This window comes from Astatotilapia calliptera, chromosome 10 (assembly GCF_900246225.1).
Source record: "Astatotilapia calliptera chromosome 10, fAstCal1.2, whole genome shotgun sequence".
NCBI classification, from domain to species: domain Eukaryota; kingdom Metazoa; phylum Chordata; class Actinopteri; order Cichliformes; family Cichlidae; genus Astatotilapia; species Astatotilapia calliptera.
Window position 1 is genome coordinate 8,469,125 of NC_039311.1, and position 17,552 is coordinate 8,486,676.

At 39.7% G+C, this 17,552-nt stretch overlaps 1 protein-coding gene across 2 annotated transcripts; it reads right to left on the bottom strand.

The window, feature by feature from the left end:
• Positions 1-892: 892 nt before the first annotated feature.
• LOC113030454 (moesin) lies at positions 893-17,252 on the bottom strand. 2 transcript variants are annotated; one of them, XM_026181928.1, is made up of 13 exons: positions 16,884-17,252; positions 7,161-7,244; positions 6,759-6,854; positions 6,350-6,624; positions 6,174-6,257; positions 5,243-5,389; positions 5,065-5,161; positions 4,809-4,972; positions 4,448-4,578; positions 4,183-4,343; positions 4,000-4,092; positions 2,694-2,918; positions 893-1,223 (listed from the first exon to the last, which is right to left on the bottom strand). In XM_026181928.1, exons 1-13 carry the CDS (start codon positions 16,893-16,895, stop codon positions 1,059-1,061), a joined length of 1,734 nt encoding a protein of 577 aa, XP_026037713.1. In that variant the 5' UTR covers positions 16,896-17,252; the 3' UTR covers positions 893-1,058. The 2 variants fall into 2 exon arrangements, with proteins under 2 accessions (XP_026037713.1, XP_026037714.1); XM_026181929.1 differs by lacking the exons at positions 6,350-6,624; positions 6,759-6,854; positions 16,884-17,252 and having other exon boundaries at positions 7,161-7,219.
• Between the last annotated feature and the right edge of the window lie 300 nt (positions 17,253-17,552).

Here is a 17,552-nt window from a genome sequence, read left to right on the forward strand (position 1 = left end):
TCAGATTTAATTTGCAGGTCAAATTTCAGCCTTGCTTCTTTCTTCAGCGTATGTAGGTCAGCATATGTAGATGTGCATATCAGTGCTACCTTCTCTTTTGATGTCTGAGCATGAGGAAAAAACAAGTTGCAGCGTATACATTAAACTAAATTTGGATTCTTCAAACAACTGGATTGTTACAACATATGAGATTTGCAAATGACATACCAAGTTTATTCCGTCTCTAGGCACAGTTAGACATTTGTTTGCTTAAGCTTCAACAGCAAGTTCTACACTTTCAGCCACACAGCTGAAAGTGTAGAACTGAAAATGCAAAAAAAAAAAAAGACAAAAATCCTTAGATCCTTCATATCACATTGCCAGTAGGCTGTAAATACTGTGACTTTTAACTGCTGGATGATTCTGAGCGCAGTAAAATTAGTAAATAAACTGAATTTTCAAAATAATAATAATAATAGAAAATATTAATAATACTGCTGCTGTTTTTTTGTTCCATACAAACAATTTATTTATATTATTTGCATTTGCTCGTATAGATTGCAGTGCAATTAATTTTAAACTGCAGAAAAGCATTATTTTTCTAAAAAAAAATTAAAAATATCCAGCTTGCTGTAAAGAATCAAGTGCAAATGGCTTATGGCACAATTTGGATTTGTGAATGGCACAAAATTAAATGGATTTCTACAGCTTTTATTTAGAAATGATGATATAAAAATGTGAAAGAGATAAAACAAACTAAAAGTTGCTTGCTCAATGTGTCATGAAATGAGGCGTGAGCCCGTTACTAATATGCTACACATACCCCTAGTGAGGAATGTACTAATAAAATACAGTATGTCCCTTTTCAACCAGTGACTTGTCTAAAATTCAAAGTAAGAAATGGTAACAAACAGAACCTTCCAGATCCACATTTGTACAACATGCTGTGCTTTTGCAGCAACGTCATTTGGTGGATCTGACTTTATTTGGGTACAGAGAAAACAGCTAAAGTGAGGCAGGACTGCAGTCCAGGCAGAAAGGCCCAGCTCTGTGGGCTTTTGCGTTGGTGAATGCAGACATCACATGCATTCAAACTCATCGATACGCTGTTTGGTGTTTCCTGACCGGATCTGCCTGAGGGTCTTGTACTTGTCACGTCCTGCTCGCATGTTGTCTGCATGAATGATGTCATTTGCCGTTTTCTTGCTCTCATCCCGGGCGTTGGCCAGCTCTGAGCTTAAAGCCTGGAAAGAAGGGTACAAGTATTATAAAATTACAGTTAACATGTGCGACTCGTTGTGTAATGTCATGGTGTTTTACCCATGTTCTTGCATCAACCAGTAAGTCACTTAATTGGCTCAAAATTGACATTCTACTCACTTATTTCTGCTTTTTAAAACCTGTTTTTCAAAGGGATTCAGACTTAAATGAGGGGATTACTCTTACCTGGATCAACTTCATTATTCTACTTTAAAACAAGAATCCCTAGCTGACTGTGTGTTCTTACGAGATGTAATCATAATGTTCCTTCACTTTGCCAATACAATATCAAAAAGAATTATATTTGATTTATATCCTCCCATTTCCTTCTGCAGGCCACCTCTGTCAGCATATTTTGATCCCTGTTTTTGCCTTGTGGCACCATCAGACAGTGCAACCATGAGTGCATTTCTCTAAAGATGCTCCCACAGACATCTCAGATTGTTATGGTAGAAATCAGCATCTGTCAGACCCTGAGTGACCAAATTCCCAGTGCTCAACCCCATCAAAGTTAAAAATAATGAGAAGCATGCTACTAGTTTCCCTCCTGCTCTGATACCTTCAGGCTCCGACACTGTGGACTTCCTTCCTTGCTCCTTTTTTCTGGGTTCTACAGAAGTTGATGTTTATTCTCAAGTTCACAAGTTTACAACTCCACGATAAAATGCAGAACCACTGTGGTCAGAAGCGGACTTTGACTGAACATTCAAAAACAGCAGACCACCCTGGGAAGACTGCTGTGCATGACAAACTGGTTTGAATCTATTTGAATCACGATTTTTAAGGGTAAAAATGTATGAAATCTTTACATCTGACTGTAATAATGAAGCTGTATGACACATACACGTATCGTATCTACATACAGTCATCTGACTGCTTTAGTAGCATGACTTAATTATGCGCATTCTTTATTTTTAGTTGACTAAAGCTACTTAAAATTGTGTCAACAGTAGTCAAAGAAACAACCAAAAAAATACTTAGATACTAATCAATACTAGAAAATACTGGATTAAATACTCATTTGCAACAGTATCAGTACCAAAAGTGTTGGCTTCGCCTTCTCAATCTGACACACAACTTCACACAGTACTGCTTTCCCTTTAATGCTTCACAAATACAGACAAGCAGGCACGCAGCCCCTCCCCACACTAGCAGCTGAAGTATTTGGCATTCACAACACCGAACAGCACTTTGGGAGGAAGTTCAAGAGGCCAGTAAAGCTCCCATTTCAACAAAACTGAAGCATTAAACAGTGTAAAAGCTAACTTGGCTTCCAAATGTTCTACATTAACAGGAAAATATAATAATTTGTGTGTCATGTTTCTCTTACAGTCCCAGAGTGAAACGTGACAAAAAACAGTGGCAGCCTACCAACTTTATTTGAACAACGTTTACTTTGTCACTTTATTATTTGTATTGTTTTAATGTTTATTAAAAAAATTCCAAGGACTTACAAGTAGATGTTTCTGTAAGCGTTCGTTCTTCTCAGCTTCAGTCATTCTCTCCTCCTCGCTGCGGTCCTTGTACGTGGCAGCACCTGTTAACTCGGCGCTGGCTTCGGCGCTGCTCTCATCATTCTCATCATGCTCGTTCTCTGCGTTTAGGGGCTCCTGAGGTACCATCACTTTGTTTTTAAGCTCTTCTTTGGTCTTTTCCAGGTCCTCCTGCACTGTTGTAGCCTGAGCAAATGTAGAAATAAAAGTGAGGTGTTTTAGAAATTACCCTTATTTAATGTCTAATGAAAATGACAAAAGTGGGGGGAGCTTAACTGATATTTCTGTATTGCCATTTTTCCTACAGCATGCAGTAGAGGAGAAATGCACAGGCAGACCTATGCTACATGACCCATAGCCAGGCTCTTGGTTTCCTGTTTTGGTTTCTCTCCACCCAAGCTATATATCTTGGATATTTTTATTAGGAAATCCCTTCAGGAAATTCAATATAAAACCGAGTGCTTCTTACCCGAGGCGCTATGAGTCAAAAACTAGCTATGAGTAAGACTGGAATTTCAACTACTATTTTTTCCAAAAATTCACACAATACTGAAACCACCAGTTTGCACAACTGGTTTTTACAAGGCAGAAAATCACAATGGTTTAAAAAGGGTGAACAGGATTTCCCTCACACAAAGACATCCATCATCACTACAAACACCATGAGTCACATGGGCTAAAAAAAAGAAAAAGAAAAAAAAGAAAGGGCTGGCACCGCAGGATTTTTTTTTACCAAAAAAGACAAGAGGCAGGCTGGGAGAGTTTAACCCTCCCCCAAACCCACACAACAAAAAGACCCCAGGAATGCCTGTCCTGACTATGTCACAGAGGAGGGGCAATGTGACCAGCACAACTCTGATTAACTTCTTCCTGCCATAGTTACACTGACTTCGATTATCAATGAACAAAAAGGCTTTTAAGTCTAACAGTTGAATCTTTTCTTCTTCCTTTCACTTTTTGTCCATCCGTTTTTTTTGCTTTTCCAATTACATTTCCAAAATTACTAAAATAATATTTTTCTGTCTTCATAGTATCCTAGTTACAGAACCACAAAAGATCAGTTCTCACCACAAGATGGCAGTAAAGCACAAGTTTCCTTTTTTTTGTTTTTTGTTTTAACTAGAAAACCAGGAAGAACAAACTGAGTTCTGCAACTGCATATGCAAATATCTGTTAACGTGTTTTCTATATAGACAGCATTTCCACTATTGGCATATTTTTATGTTATCAGTTTTGAATAGCAAACTACGGAAAAGTCAAGCCACACCTTCTGCTGCCACTCTAATGCTTCTTCTTCCTTTTTCTTCTTGGCATCCTCCAGCAGGGAAATCTTGGAAGTCAGGTCAGCCAGCTCTGTGGCCTAAAAGAACATCATATTTGAAGCATCAGTACACACATTATTGCAGTTTTTTAAGTGTCAGTGTCTAATCACACTGGCTAACACACTAACCAGGTGCTCCTGGTTCTTCATCTGGTTCTCTGACTGCTGCAGCAGCGCCATCTTGGCATCCTCAGCACTCTTAAGATCACTCTCCAGGCGTTCAGCCTCCTCCTGAGCACGCTTCCTTTCCTGCTCCAACTCCAGAGCCCTCTGCGTTTGCTCCTCCAGCTCTGTGGACACACACACACAAGAATTAAGGGTAAACATCATGTGAGGAAAACATTGTCATCATTCATTACAGGCAGCTTTTCTTGAACTCTCACAGCTTCCCCACCTTGCTGAGCTTTTCTCGTCTGCTCCTCGATCCGCTTTAACCTCTCCATCAATTCCTCCTTCTCCTTTTCGATCTTTTCCTTTTCCTTCTCTGCAAGTTCTCTTTTCTTCTTTTCATTTTCCAGCACAGCTCTAATGAAAACGAAATCGTTACAGGATGATTGTACGGAAATGTTTCAAAAGCAGAGCAGATAATCACCCCATTTTATTTAGTATTTGAAAATAAAGCTAGTAATCTTTCTATAACTGTTACAATATCCTATAACAGACTGCATTTATTATTGCATCTTTGGAACAGAACTCACACAATCCATGTGTAAAATATTTGTAGGTTTTTTTGTTTGGTTCCATTTCGGTCCTACCTCTCCATCTTCTTGAGATTCTTCTCCTCCCGAGCCTGCGCCTTCATCTGTTGCACTTCAATAGTGTCGGGCTTGCGGCGGCGCATGTAGAGCTCATGGTTACCCATGCACAGAGCCAGAATACGCTTGTTGATGCGCAGCCTTGGAGCATAGAATACAAAGTCCTGCAATGGAAACATTTGAGACATTTAAAATGTCTTATTGTTACATTAATATTATTCTTAAATATAAATAACATAACATTATGTTAACATACAGGTGCTTTCTTGTCAATTGGTTTGATGACAAACTTCTTGTCATTGAAGGAAATGTTTCTTATTTCACTCCATGGAAATCCAATTTTGGGCGTCATTCTGTAAGAGAACAAAAATGCTTGGTCAGCACTGCACAGTGTACCTTTTGCGAAACACAAACCCTTCTGTGGAAACACTTACTTATCATTTTGTTCATAAATGTTGAGACCCAAAGCATCCACTCCCAACCACAGCTCTGTTCCCTTCTTATTTTTGATGTTGAAGTAATTGACTCCGTACATCTCGAGGTCCTGAGCAATTTTCAGATACTCCATCATGGATTCCTCTCTGTGAACAAATAAGACGTCTTTAACTTTTGCTAAAAGAAGAATTCACAGTCAGAGCGTGGCGTGCTGTTTGCACTGTTCTAACCGGCTGCAGAGGCCAAAGCTCAAATGCAGAGCTTTCAGGATGTGTGGTTGAGCGGGTTATACCTCTTTTTTAACCTTACCTGAACTATGAAACTTAACTGATCAACAGAGCAACTGGAGAAACATATAATGAATCTAGGCTGTGTTTACTGTTTATCTACGACAAGCTAACCTGACTGATGAAACACATATGGAAGCCAATAAAGGACATTCACTACTGTCTTCAATAAAGCATATACTAAAAATGTCAGTGGCACAAACAGTACTCAGATCAACAAACTGCAGTGACTCAAGGCCAGTAACAAACTTTCAGAGCACCTGTGAGTCAACACAAAGGCCGTGGTAACACACTCTCAGTTAGCTCTATCTCAAATTCACGGAAATGACAGAAGAGGGAAGAAACTGTAGCAACAGAGAACAACAAGGTAATTCAACTAGGAATAACTTCCTCAACAGTCTTATGTTTTAGTAGGTTATGAAGTGTGTATATAAGCTGTGGCTACCCTAATGTAGTCACTGAAGACTACATTGTAGTCAAGTGGCAGAAAAAATAAGTGTGCACAATGATAATGGAAAGTTTAAGCTACACATTTTCACATCCCCAGAGATGCAATAATTTCACAAATATCCATATTTTAGGCAACCGTCCTCTCTTTCACGTGTTTGTGTGTGTGCTGGGGAACACGTGTGTCGCTGATCACCTCATCATGCCCTTGTGCTCTTCATGCCACACTTGAATCCTCTCTTCCCACTGTTCCTTGTTGAGCTTGTGCTGATCCAGGACTCTGAGAACATGAGAGGCCCAAGTGTCAAAGAAACATGTCAGGAATGTTTCACGTGAACCTGCATATTGAAGTGGCAATAAAGCCCACGTTACCTTTGCGGAAGCAGGTGTTCACTGCTCAAATAGCCTGGTTTGTGGACTTCCTTATTGTAGTCAGCATACTTGGCCTGCACCGCGTAGGAGGCCAGAAGGACCGCTGTCTCTGGAGGGCAGTAGATGTCATCATTTAAGATTCCCTCCTTTACCTGCAGGAAGAATAGCCGCTGTGTGGCATCCTGGATTAACTCCTCTGAGACATCCTCGGGGAAGAACTTGGCACGGAACTTAAACAGCAGCGGGCTTTCCTTCCTCACATCCTGGGCTGTTACCTAAAATATGATCCGACACGGGTGAGAGGGTAGAGGTTATGCTTCTGTTTGTGGACTCGAGATCAAAAAGCGCAGTTCATGCTTGAAAAAAGACGGCCCAGTGAATGAAGTGTACTGAGTACTGAGGAGCTCACCTTCTTATTGAGCTTCAGCCAAGTAGAGAAACCCTTTGTGTCCTGGTACTGGAGTCCAAAGTACCAAACCTCTCGTAGGCCGATGGTTTTCACAACCTTTAAATAAAAACAGCAACAAAAATAAAAATATGAAATATAATTCCCTTGTTTTATTCTGTTATTTAAGGGGTTTCAGCCACAAAGATTTACTGCTTTCCTAATTTCAAATGTATTGTTTTTATCATCAGCCAAAAATAAAAAAAATTAATAGCCATGAAAATAATATATAATAATAATATATAATAATCTCCCGGCATTTTCCAGAAATAGGAGTACTAAACCCCACCACAGTACTCATCAAAGAGTCATCATTTATGTTTAATGGTAACTTAAGTGCTGGCTAGAGGAAACAGTTTCTCATACCTGGTCAAAGAGTTGCTTTCCTGTTGTATTGGGCTGAATGGCGAACTCCAGTTCGGCATCCATAGTGGTGACTCTTACGCTAATCTGAGGAACAGAGGAAAGGAAAAAAAACTTTTTCAAATATGCAAATAAAAAAAGACAGTATTTTGAGTATCATTGTACTATCATTGTATCATTGAAATGATTGTACCATATCATTTCTTGGTAAATAGAGAATAGACAAAACTAGATCTTCTGTTCTTCTCTTAAACATTATGAGACTCTGCATTTAATCATTAGTTATTATTAACCTGTCTCCCTCCCCTCACTCCCAACAGGTCGTGGCAGACAGCTGCCCCTGCCTGAGCCTGGATCTGCTGGAGCCTTCTTCCTGTTAAAAGCGAGTTTTTCCTTCCCACTGTCAAAAGGTACTCGCTCATTTGATTTAGAAACCCCTCTGTGTTAATATACGGTCTTTACCGAACAATAAAAAGCAAACTCTATGCAATATATAAGCTCTCGTGCATTAAAAACTGTGTCATTCTATGCAAACCATTTAATGGCGACCATCTTTAACAAGTGTAGCATCTCAAAATGTGTGGCACTCTTGTAGAATTCATTAAATGTGCCTGCAATAAAAGTGTGCACACATCTCCCAGTCCTGCTGGAGAACAAAGTAACACTGCAGTCCAATTACCTTTTTACTATTTTATTCTGAAATTTAGAAAAGACTGCATCTCAGGGTTACGACGAATGTACCAATCTGGCTCTGTCTCAGTCAAGAACTTATCTACAGGAAGTAACCACATCCTTTGGTGGTCGGGCCCTGTGAGGCATGACTGTTAAACACTGAGCTCTCATGAGAGATGTGCACATCCTGTCATGCATCAGACAACCTGTCTGGTGTAGCAGGATTTAACAAGATCGGTTTGTAGACAGAACTTTAGCTCGATCTCTTTTTCAGGTATCACACTTTGCTACCCTGGGTTATTCAGTAAACGAGGCACGCCTTAGTTAGACAAATTGTTATATCTGTGTCTTACAAAATCATGTCTGAAGTTGAACACATTTATTTAACCTTTTCTTTGGAAAAGCTTGCTCAGAAGGTGGCAAGAAAAGAAAAAGAAAAAAGTATGTACTCAGTAGGCTGTGCAGGAATCCCTCATTTATTGTGCCCTCTTAGAGACTAGGAAAAAAAGAAAAAGAAAAAAGAAACACCAGCATGCATGTCTATTGGGAAATAACTGTGCAGGCAGAGGCCCACGCCTGCCCTGAACAACAATGGTATGTATTATTTCCTAGTTGCGGGGTTGATTAGAGTTGCGTTCTTTCCCATCCATGTCAGCAGGACCCTATTTACTGCTCAGGACACTTGCCCCACTGTCACTTCCTGCCATCCCAGGCAGTTAAGAGCTGAGGAGAAACCTTAAATCTGGGCCCACTCTGAATGCCAACACTGCAGTCTAGAATCGTCTATACACAGGAGTTGTTAAGCTTCCAGTTATGAACTTTAGGCGATACACTTTTTTATATTTGAGCAGATAAGAGTTCAGTTTGTGGCCACCCTGATGGTGTCTAAGCAGTTTCATTTCCTGAATCAAAATAGTTAATCTTGCAAGAAAAGGGAACTACGCTTATACATTTTCTGCCTAGTTAGGGTGTGTCTCTCATGGCCAGGGCTCAAAAACACTTAACACACTATTATTAGCACATGCTGAAAAACACCCTGTTATGGCCCACGTGCCATGTTTCCATGACTTTCTCTTAGCTCTTTTTTTAATCGCACCAAAGCGATACTGCAAGAATAAAATCCCAAACTCGTACATTTCACATTGAGAAACACATCTGTGACCGATTTTGTCACATGGGTGTATTTGATGACTGACTTGTTTAAAGCTTTACTGTATGTCATGTGAAGCTGCTTATAACAATCTGCCACTTCACTGACTGTCTGAAACGTATGAGTTAATCTGTGTTATTTTATTTATATTTGTTTTAATGTAATACCACAGCTGAATGCTACAAAAATAATTCTTTTCCAGACTCAAATCAAAGGTCTAATGCCTTGACTTACCAACAACTGTTCAAGCCATGCTGGACTCACAACACAATATTAGTTATTTAACAAAGAATTATCAGGATACACATATGCTAAGGGTGACAATGCCAACATTGTGATGTTTAGTGGGTCTAACATTCACTTTTGTGAGCAAATAATGAGTTTGATTGAGGCTGAATATAATTTAGTTATCAGAAATGTCACGGTAATCCTAAAAGTCTGCAATTTTTTCACTAATTTCATCTTAATGGCATGTTTGTTCAAACTGTACCAAGCTAACTATAATGCTGAAAACGCACGTAGCAGGTGAGAGCTGTTGGGCTTACTGAATACAGAAAGCTGCACTAACCACAAAGAATAAAAAAAAAAAAGGACGCAACTATCATAAGTAAAAAGTGTGCACGTGTCTTACAATTGTACAGCCACTGAATGGCAATGGGGTGATGAGCAGTTAACCTGAAAGTTAACTGGGGCCAAACATCTGGGTTGCCTTGTCAGTAAGAGGAAGCAAAACTGATGAAAACTAAATTAAACGTGGTGTTAAATATTGAGTGAAGACACAGTGATGCAAGCAGTCTGTCACTAATTTTTCTAGGTTCATCAAGCTTCCTTAGCAAAATCTTTTTTAAATCCCCTCTGTATATTCAATTTCGATTTAACAAACATGTTACTAAACCAGCAGAAACAGAGGTCACCGGAGAGCATTTGCTGCAATTAGGGCTGCCACGATTAGTCAACTAGTCACGATTACGTCGACTATCAAAATCGTCGACAGCTAATTTAATAGTTGACGCCTCGTTTGAAGCTTTGTAAGATCGCAAAAGACGCAGGAATAAGTAGTAGGATTTAAGAGTGTAATAACGGACTGAAACAGAAGATGGCAGCACTGCATGTACAAGGATGCCAGCTGCAGTTAAACCCCGAAGAAGAAGAAGAAGAAGAAGCTATGTCCCAGAATTCATAGCGCGGCCCTGCTCAGTTTCCAACAATGGCGACAGATAGTTCGTTTTAATATTACTCTTTCTGGGTCACAAAATAAACGTTTAACATGTTTTCGGGCGAGAATGTAACTGTGTAAACTTCAAATATCTGCTCAGTTTATCAAGACACCACATATTTTGAAAAGCGCTCCGACGTTTTCGGAGACGTCTGTTACCCACCAGCTGGATAGCTAGCCGGGGGCAAGGCTCACTAGAGCCGGTGAGAACACCGGACTCCGGGCAAATCGTTTTCAAACGCAACGCCCTCTTTCACTACTCAGGTTAAACATGATATATAAGTCACTTAGATAACTTAAAAATGTTATTGTTTGGCTTTTTTTTGTATTATTACGGAGCCCCGCAGGGGACATGGGAGGAAAAAAAAAAATTAGGGAGAAAAAAAAATTAAGACGAACTTTTGCGAGATCTCGCAAAACAAACTCGGGATCTCGCAAAACTTTTGCGAGATCTCGCAAAACAAACTCGGGATCTCGCAAAACTTTTGCGAGATCTCGCAAAACAAACTCGGGATCTCGCAAAACAAACTTTCTCGCGAAAGTTGAATTCTAACAATGGCGGCAGCTACTTAGTTGTAATATTACTCTTTCTGGGTCACAAAATACACTTTTAAGATATTTTGAGGCGTGAATGTAGTTGTGTAAACGTCAGATACCTGCTCGGTTTACAAGACATCACATATTTGCAAAAGTGCTCCGACGTTTTTGGAGATCTGACACCCACTAGCTCGAAGCTAACGGGAGGTCGAGACCTACTACAGCCGGGAGGAACACCGCTTTCCCGGCACATCGTGCCTCGACCTCCCGGTCGGCTTCGAGCTGGCGGCCTCCGAAGAATGCGGCTAAAGCTTTTGCGAGATCTCGCAATACTTTTGCGAGATCCCGAGTTTGTTTTGCGAGATCTCACAAAAGTCAGTCTTAATTTTTTTTTTTCTCCCTAATTTTTTTTCCCTCCCATGTCCCCTGCGGGGCTCCGTATATTATTGATTATCAGAAGTGTGAGATTCTCCAGAATATACTCCGGTGTTCTGTTATATTTTAGATAGCAAGGAGCAGATGGCTGAGTTTATTAAACTTCACCGAAACAATCTGCAGATTTCATTCAAATTTAATAAATGATCATCTTGCCTTTATTTTTAGTTAGCACATACCTTAAACACTTAAAGCTGTAAGCTAATGATAGTTATTTAAGAGCAGATGCATGCTGGTGCAATAAACTGTACATTTTACGTCCAACGGATGCATGATCTGATTTGTCGACTAATCGCAAAAATAATCTGTGACTAGTCGACTATCAAAATAATCGTTTGCGGCAGCCCTATTTGCAATAACTGCAATTACTTATTTTAAAGAAAAAAAAAAACTAAGTGCCAGCTAGTTTAACCCTGTAAGGTTTCAAGTCACAAGAGAGCTTCAGTAAATTTAATCTTTAGATACAGCCCCACTGACGTGCCAGAATTCAACTTCTGCCTTACATTCCCACACAAGAGTTATCTCCATGTGTTGCTCACAACTACAATCTGTCCAATACAAGCTGAGACGATAAAGAAGATAATCCTAAGTGGTTCCTGGAACAAGTAGGAATGAGCTAGGCTCTGGACTAACAGTTCTTTGACGTGAAAGAGCGGAGGGGTTTTTAAAGAAGGTCACTATCAGAGTGTACGATAAGCCTGGCTTATTTTACAACTGATTTATAACAACGAGAAACATGCATCAGAACATGCCATTCTTTCAGTGTTTACCCCAATAACCATAGCAACTGCACATTGATAATTCTGAGTCATACATCTGAGTCATGCCATGCATGAGAGTCACACAATGTCAGCATCTAAAGTCAACAACTGCTTAACAAAGCATCCTCTTGGTTGCCAGAGAAACGCTACTGCTGGCTCCACCGCAACCCGATTTACAGTTTGGTGTATCTGACAGATAAACTGAGGATGTCAGGGGCAACCAGAGTGCAATTCAGATTCCAATCCATTCAGGTGAAATGCATTTTTTCCTTCTTTACTCAAGCATGAGAGACATTTTAGTTTTACCAAATGGCTATAAATGCTCTCACTTCCATCAGATATGCTAATATGAATTGATCAATTGCTCATTCTGAACGAACAAAAGCTTTGAATCTGGTTCTATTACAACGAACACGGAACATTAACAGTTCAGGTTGTTTAAAGCAACATTTGACATGGTAAAATGTGCGAAAATGTCATGACTTCCACTTCCTGTGCGATTCACAATTAACATCTCGTTATGTTATCGCTCAAAGCGTGGAAAATTAAAAAAAAAACTTGTGGGCAAGATGATAAGCATATGACTCTCTGACTAGAGTTTGCAGTTAGTTAACAGGAAAATGGAAATAATTTAGCTCCATTATAAGTTTAAAATTGAATCCTCATTACAACCTTAAGGGTATCTTCATTGTTAATGTCACCAAGTCTTCTTTTCTGGTTATTTTGGGTTTACTGTGTGCTTACGGGTATTAGCATTAAACGAAAGAAATTCAAACTCTGTCACAGGAAGAGGAGGGTCGAAAAAAAGGATCGTGTTTCTTCTTTCTAACCAGGGGAGAGTACAAACACGCACACACAAACACACTCAAGTTTGGGTCTTTTAGAGCCGTTTCCCACGACCACTGTTTATTTGATTTTTAAAATGTCGGCGCAAGCAAACTGGAACAGAGTCTTGTTAGTTTTGCTGCTTCTGGTGAAACTGCTGAGTGACATCTGTCTGAGCCAATCATGGAATTTACCGTCTGCTCTAAAAAATATCCAATAATAAGAAATCCCAAGCACCAACTGATTAAAGTATGTTTTATGCATACTTGTCTTCTTTGTCAGGTATTCTCTGGCACATTGTTAGAGCCATGTAGACGTGCAGAGATTAGGCAATAGCATGGAGGTGTTAATATGTGTCAAAGTGCAGTACAAATTTTCCATTCCTGACATCTTTTCAGATGACTAATGTTAAGTCCTGAAAGTTGCCACTGTACAGTAGAACTGCTATGCTACCTGTTCACCTTGTGTGGAATTATGATTTGTCCGTCTTTGTGTAGATCCAAATAAGCTAATACATTAGCAGGTCAGCAGGGTGGTTCTAAAATAAACTAAATTATCAGTTGTCAGCTGAGGCAAAGCTAACCAAATAATCAGCATAAGATCAAACTGGTCTATTGAGAACCAATGCTAGCTCATAAGCAACAACAAATACAGTATTAAGGATGTCAAATCAGAACACTACATGACCAGCAACAAAGTACTTACGTTCAGATCTTTGATATTTGCCACAGCTTTCAAAGAGAAACCTTTAAAAAGTGAACTTTTGATTGCAGTTTGTCCACCAGCTCTACCTCTACACTGTTAATCTGCTCTGCTATGTGCACCACAGACCCATATTTAATCTCCTGCTACTTGCATACTTCCAGGTCTTTCCATTTGCCACGTCTCCATAGACACGCTTGTTAAAAATGTGATCATTCCAAGGAGAAAGCTAGATCTGTCATCATTCCTGCAATTCGAGCTAAAATGGTAAGTTATGCTTAATTTTTATGTGGTAACAGCTGCCCATATGTGCATTTCTTGAGTCTAAGGAGTTAACATGAAAAAGTGTACCAGCTCTGAAATGGTTCTAGCGTTGAAAAAAACAGGTAGGAAAGTAAGTGAACCAACCGTCATGGGGTTGCATGAGTGGGAAAATCCTTTGCTTTGTAACAACATGGGGTGAAATTCTAGCAATAAAGCTGATAATTGTTTTGTGCTTCTGAAAATACAGCCTATTTAAAAAATAATTTTAAGCTACTGTTACCTTCTTGATAAAGCAGACAAAAAGCTGCAATTCCATGTAACAGCAGCACATAAACAAAATCAGTGTAATAACAGAGCTGCATTAGGAACTAAGAACAACAAAAAAACTGTGGCAACAACAGACATGCAGAAAAATTCTGAGAAAGGGTTTTGCACTGCTGTAGTGCAATCTAAAGTGGGGCATGGTATCTGAAGACCATGCGAAGGAAAGCAGGGAGGAGATCAGCCAGACTGTGATGTGAAAGTCCATATAAGGCTGCAGGCGAGGAAATTACCAGAAAGGAACTGATGTAAGTACAGAAACCTTGAGTCATAACACGACTTCCTAGGGAAACTGAAGGACTGCCAAAAGGAGTCCTGTAAAGGCTGAGCTTCGCAATAATTATTGCTTTTGAGTGACATTAAGCTTTATTAAATGTAACTTGAACACCGGAAAAATAAACTGTCTGAAAAACTAGGTTAAAAAAAACAGGTAATTTAAAACGATCTATGAATCCCAGAGGCAGCTTGGTGGGGACATGACTTTTACTTTTGCTGGATACAGAGTTGCTTGATTTGCTGAATCAGTTTATCTAACTTCCTTTTTTAATGCTCCTCATCTGTTGCATCTTTGCATAGCACCTTTAGCTAACGAGAAAGGAAATGAACCGATGAGTGTCACACATCTGAGTTTTAACCATTGCACCTGTTCACCTTTGTGCTACTGTGCATACAGGGTTTACTCCATCTACACAAATAGAATAGAATATATTTTCTTATAGTTCCAATGATTATACTTTTGGCAGTGGCAGCACAACGCGTGCTGTTCATTAATGAATATAAAAACCCCACAATCTGCTGTTTATTTTGAGAAAATGTTGCTGCTTCTTCCTGACCAACAACTGGTTTACTTTTTTCTAACTGACAGCATGACAAAAATGTGTTCTTCTGATTTGACAGTAACTATCATTTAGGTGCTTTTGAGGTGTTTGAGGTTCCCACTGGTGACTGCAAAAGCAGCTACTTTAAACACGGCTCTGGTTTTGCTGAGGTTAACAACATCCCAGCTGCACTCTGCAGACAGACGCTGATACTTAGCAATGGACTAAAATGCATGGCAAGTGAACAATTCATTATAGGAAACAACTTCAAAGACAAATATCTGTGTCTGTGTGGGACGCAAGCTCTTAGTTGAACTACATTTATTACAAACTGCACTTGGGTTATAATCAGTAGTGTAAGTGCAGAAAAAAAACATTAAAAAAAATGTTTGATTTTTTTTTGCTAATATACAATTGAAATTCAATAGTTATGTAGTGACTCAAGAGAAACATTTTTTCCTCACAATGGGTCTTTGGGAGGTGACTAGATACATTTTCAATACTGGTACACTAAATGTAATTTTTGCTTCCCTGACCACCTGATAAATGAAAGTGTTGATTATACCATTTAAGTAAATGCTAGTAACTAGTGATTGGTTGTGCCAAAAATGCCTCCATGCAGAAAAGAAAAAAACAAAACAAAACATGCTGATATTAGACGAATTCCTCTGGGGAAGAAGAGGGTAGTGAAGGCTTTTTAATGCCAGGATGCTTGACATTTTTTTCTGGTTGACAACTTGGAAAAATATCAAGGAAGTACGAGCAGAAACAATACTGTAGGAAGAAAGCAGGTACGAGACTTGGAGGCTTTTTTTCTCTCCTTTGTAACATTGAATGTTTCCGGCCTGAATATAATATATGACTAGTAAAAGGTGATAAATTTGGTATCATACTCAGGTAGTAGCTATAAAACTAATCCAGTATTATATTAACCAATCTGTAAAATAATAGTTTATTATTTATAAAAATCTGACACACAATCTGGGGATAAACATGATAGCACTACGATGAATTACAGCATCTGCACTGTGAAATGTGAATCACTCTGTAGGCTATATAATGCCGATCACCTTCTCATTGGTCATGTGTGAATCTTTTAGTAGCATCATGTCCCTTTTACATTCAGAATGTGCACGTGGGTATCTCAGGACAATGTGCAGATAAGAAGAATGACTGCACACAGATTCAGCAGCTTCTTTGTTATCTTCTTCATTCAGAAAGCATTTCACTGAGTCAAAGCCCCACACACCTTCACCCAGCCGAGCAGAACCGATGAGTTTGAAACCGCATTCAATTCTTTTGTCCACTGATAAAGGCATCCACGGGAATATTGGGCTGTGCCTTTTATAATGCTGTAGGTCTGGACCCCCTTATTTTCTTTGTTCAGAGCTCCACCAGTACCAGCACAAATCTGTGAGTGCTCCTTCATTTCAAGAGCAGTTATTTTTGCCTTTATTTAATAACCTTCGCAATGTAGCATTAAAAAAGCTCTCTGTGTCTCCTCTTTTGCCTCCTAGCCGTTTGCAGATTTGCCTCCATTTGCTCCTGTTTTGACCATAACAGCTGGCCTGGCTGACAGTTCAAATCCTTAAGAGCTGACTGAGAGGGAGGCCTGAGAAGGACTAGCTCGCTGCTAGTCCAGGATACACCTCCGCAGAAAAACAGTATAAAAAGTATAATTTAAGCCTAAATATACAACTCTAGAGCATTTTAATAGCACGCGGCTTCCACCCTGAATGAATGATTTGATTTAAGGCGCTAATTTTAGTGAACACAGGGTAGGAAGCGCGCACGCGCACACACCTAACGGAAAGTACCACAGTAATCCTCGGGTGAGTTTGAAAGGATGCGAAAGATTTTTAAACACGGTAAAACCCATCGGACATGCACTTTAGTTTATCTTACTGTTGTTAGTGAATAACAACGCGAAACACCCACACCTAATTAAAATCGCGTACTGAAAAAGAGACAGAAAAGGCAAAGTAGCTTCTGACATAACAACATAAATGTACTTTTCAGCCTTACCGTTTTCGGCATCTTTCTTTTCTTTCACGTCCGGCTCAGGCTTTCTATGAAGTTATTAAATAAAAAGAGCAGTTTGCTAAACCAGGAGAAAACTTTTTCCCATCAGAACAACGGCGCCAACCAAACGCTTTCCCGTCTCGAGGAAACAAAACCTCACTTTTTTCCGTTGGACTGCGAAGAGCTATTTTCGACCCTACGCGAGTGGGGGGTGTTTTTCCTTTGTTTCGCCTTAAAGTAAAATGGACTCGAGCTGGATTTCCTGCTAACGGTACCCTGCAAACCACACCCAACCCGATGACAGGACAGCGGAGTGAAAAAGAGGTTCAGGCCAGCAGCAGACTCCGCCTGCAGTAGTCGCATCATCATGGCTGCGTGCGGTTCACTGTCTCAGTCAAAAAAGTTTCCCAGCACTCTCACTTTTAGCAGACAGGCCACGTTAAATACCATTCTTTATATGAGTCTTTTATTTAAACGACGACCAGTGTGCTGGGATACTTTGAGAATACAAGAAGGCAGAAAGTACCAGCAAACATGTCAGTATCTAAAACAAGCCTGTTAGAGTGTCCAATATATTCGTCGTCGGCCTCTAGCGCTGTGCTAAAGGCTGGTAACCAATACTTTTAATCTATAAAGGCAGCTTATGAGAGATGGTGTTGACGCAGTCTGCTT

Bases quoted from the DNA above. Each gene is read 5' to 3' on its own strand.
- LOC113030454 (XM_026181928.1), bottom strand. The intron at 4,093-4,182 runs GTTAGTGTGTTA...ATGTTCTTTTAG, and splicing joins TGAAGAACCAGGAGCACCTG to GCCACAGAGCTGGCTGACCT. The intron at 1,224-2,693 runs GTAAGTCCTTGG...CCTTCTTTCCAG, and splicing joins GCTTACAGAAACATCTACTT to GCTTTAAGCTCAGAGCTGGC.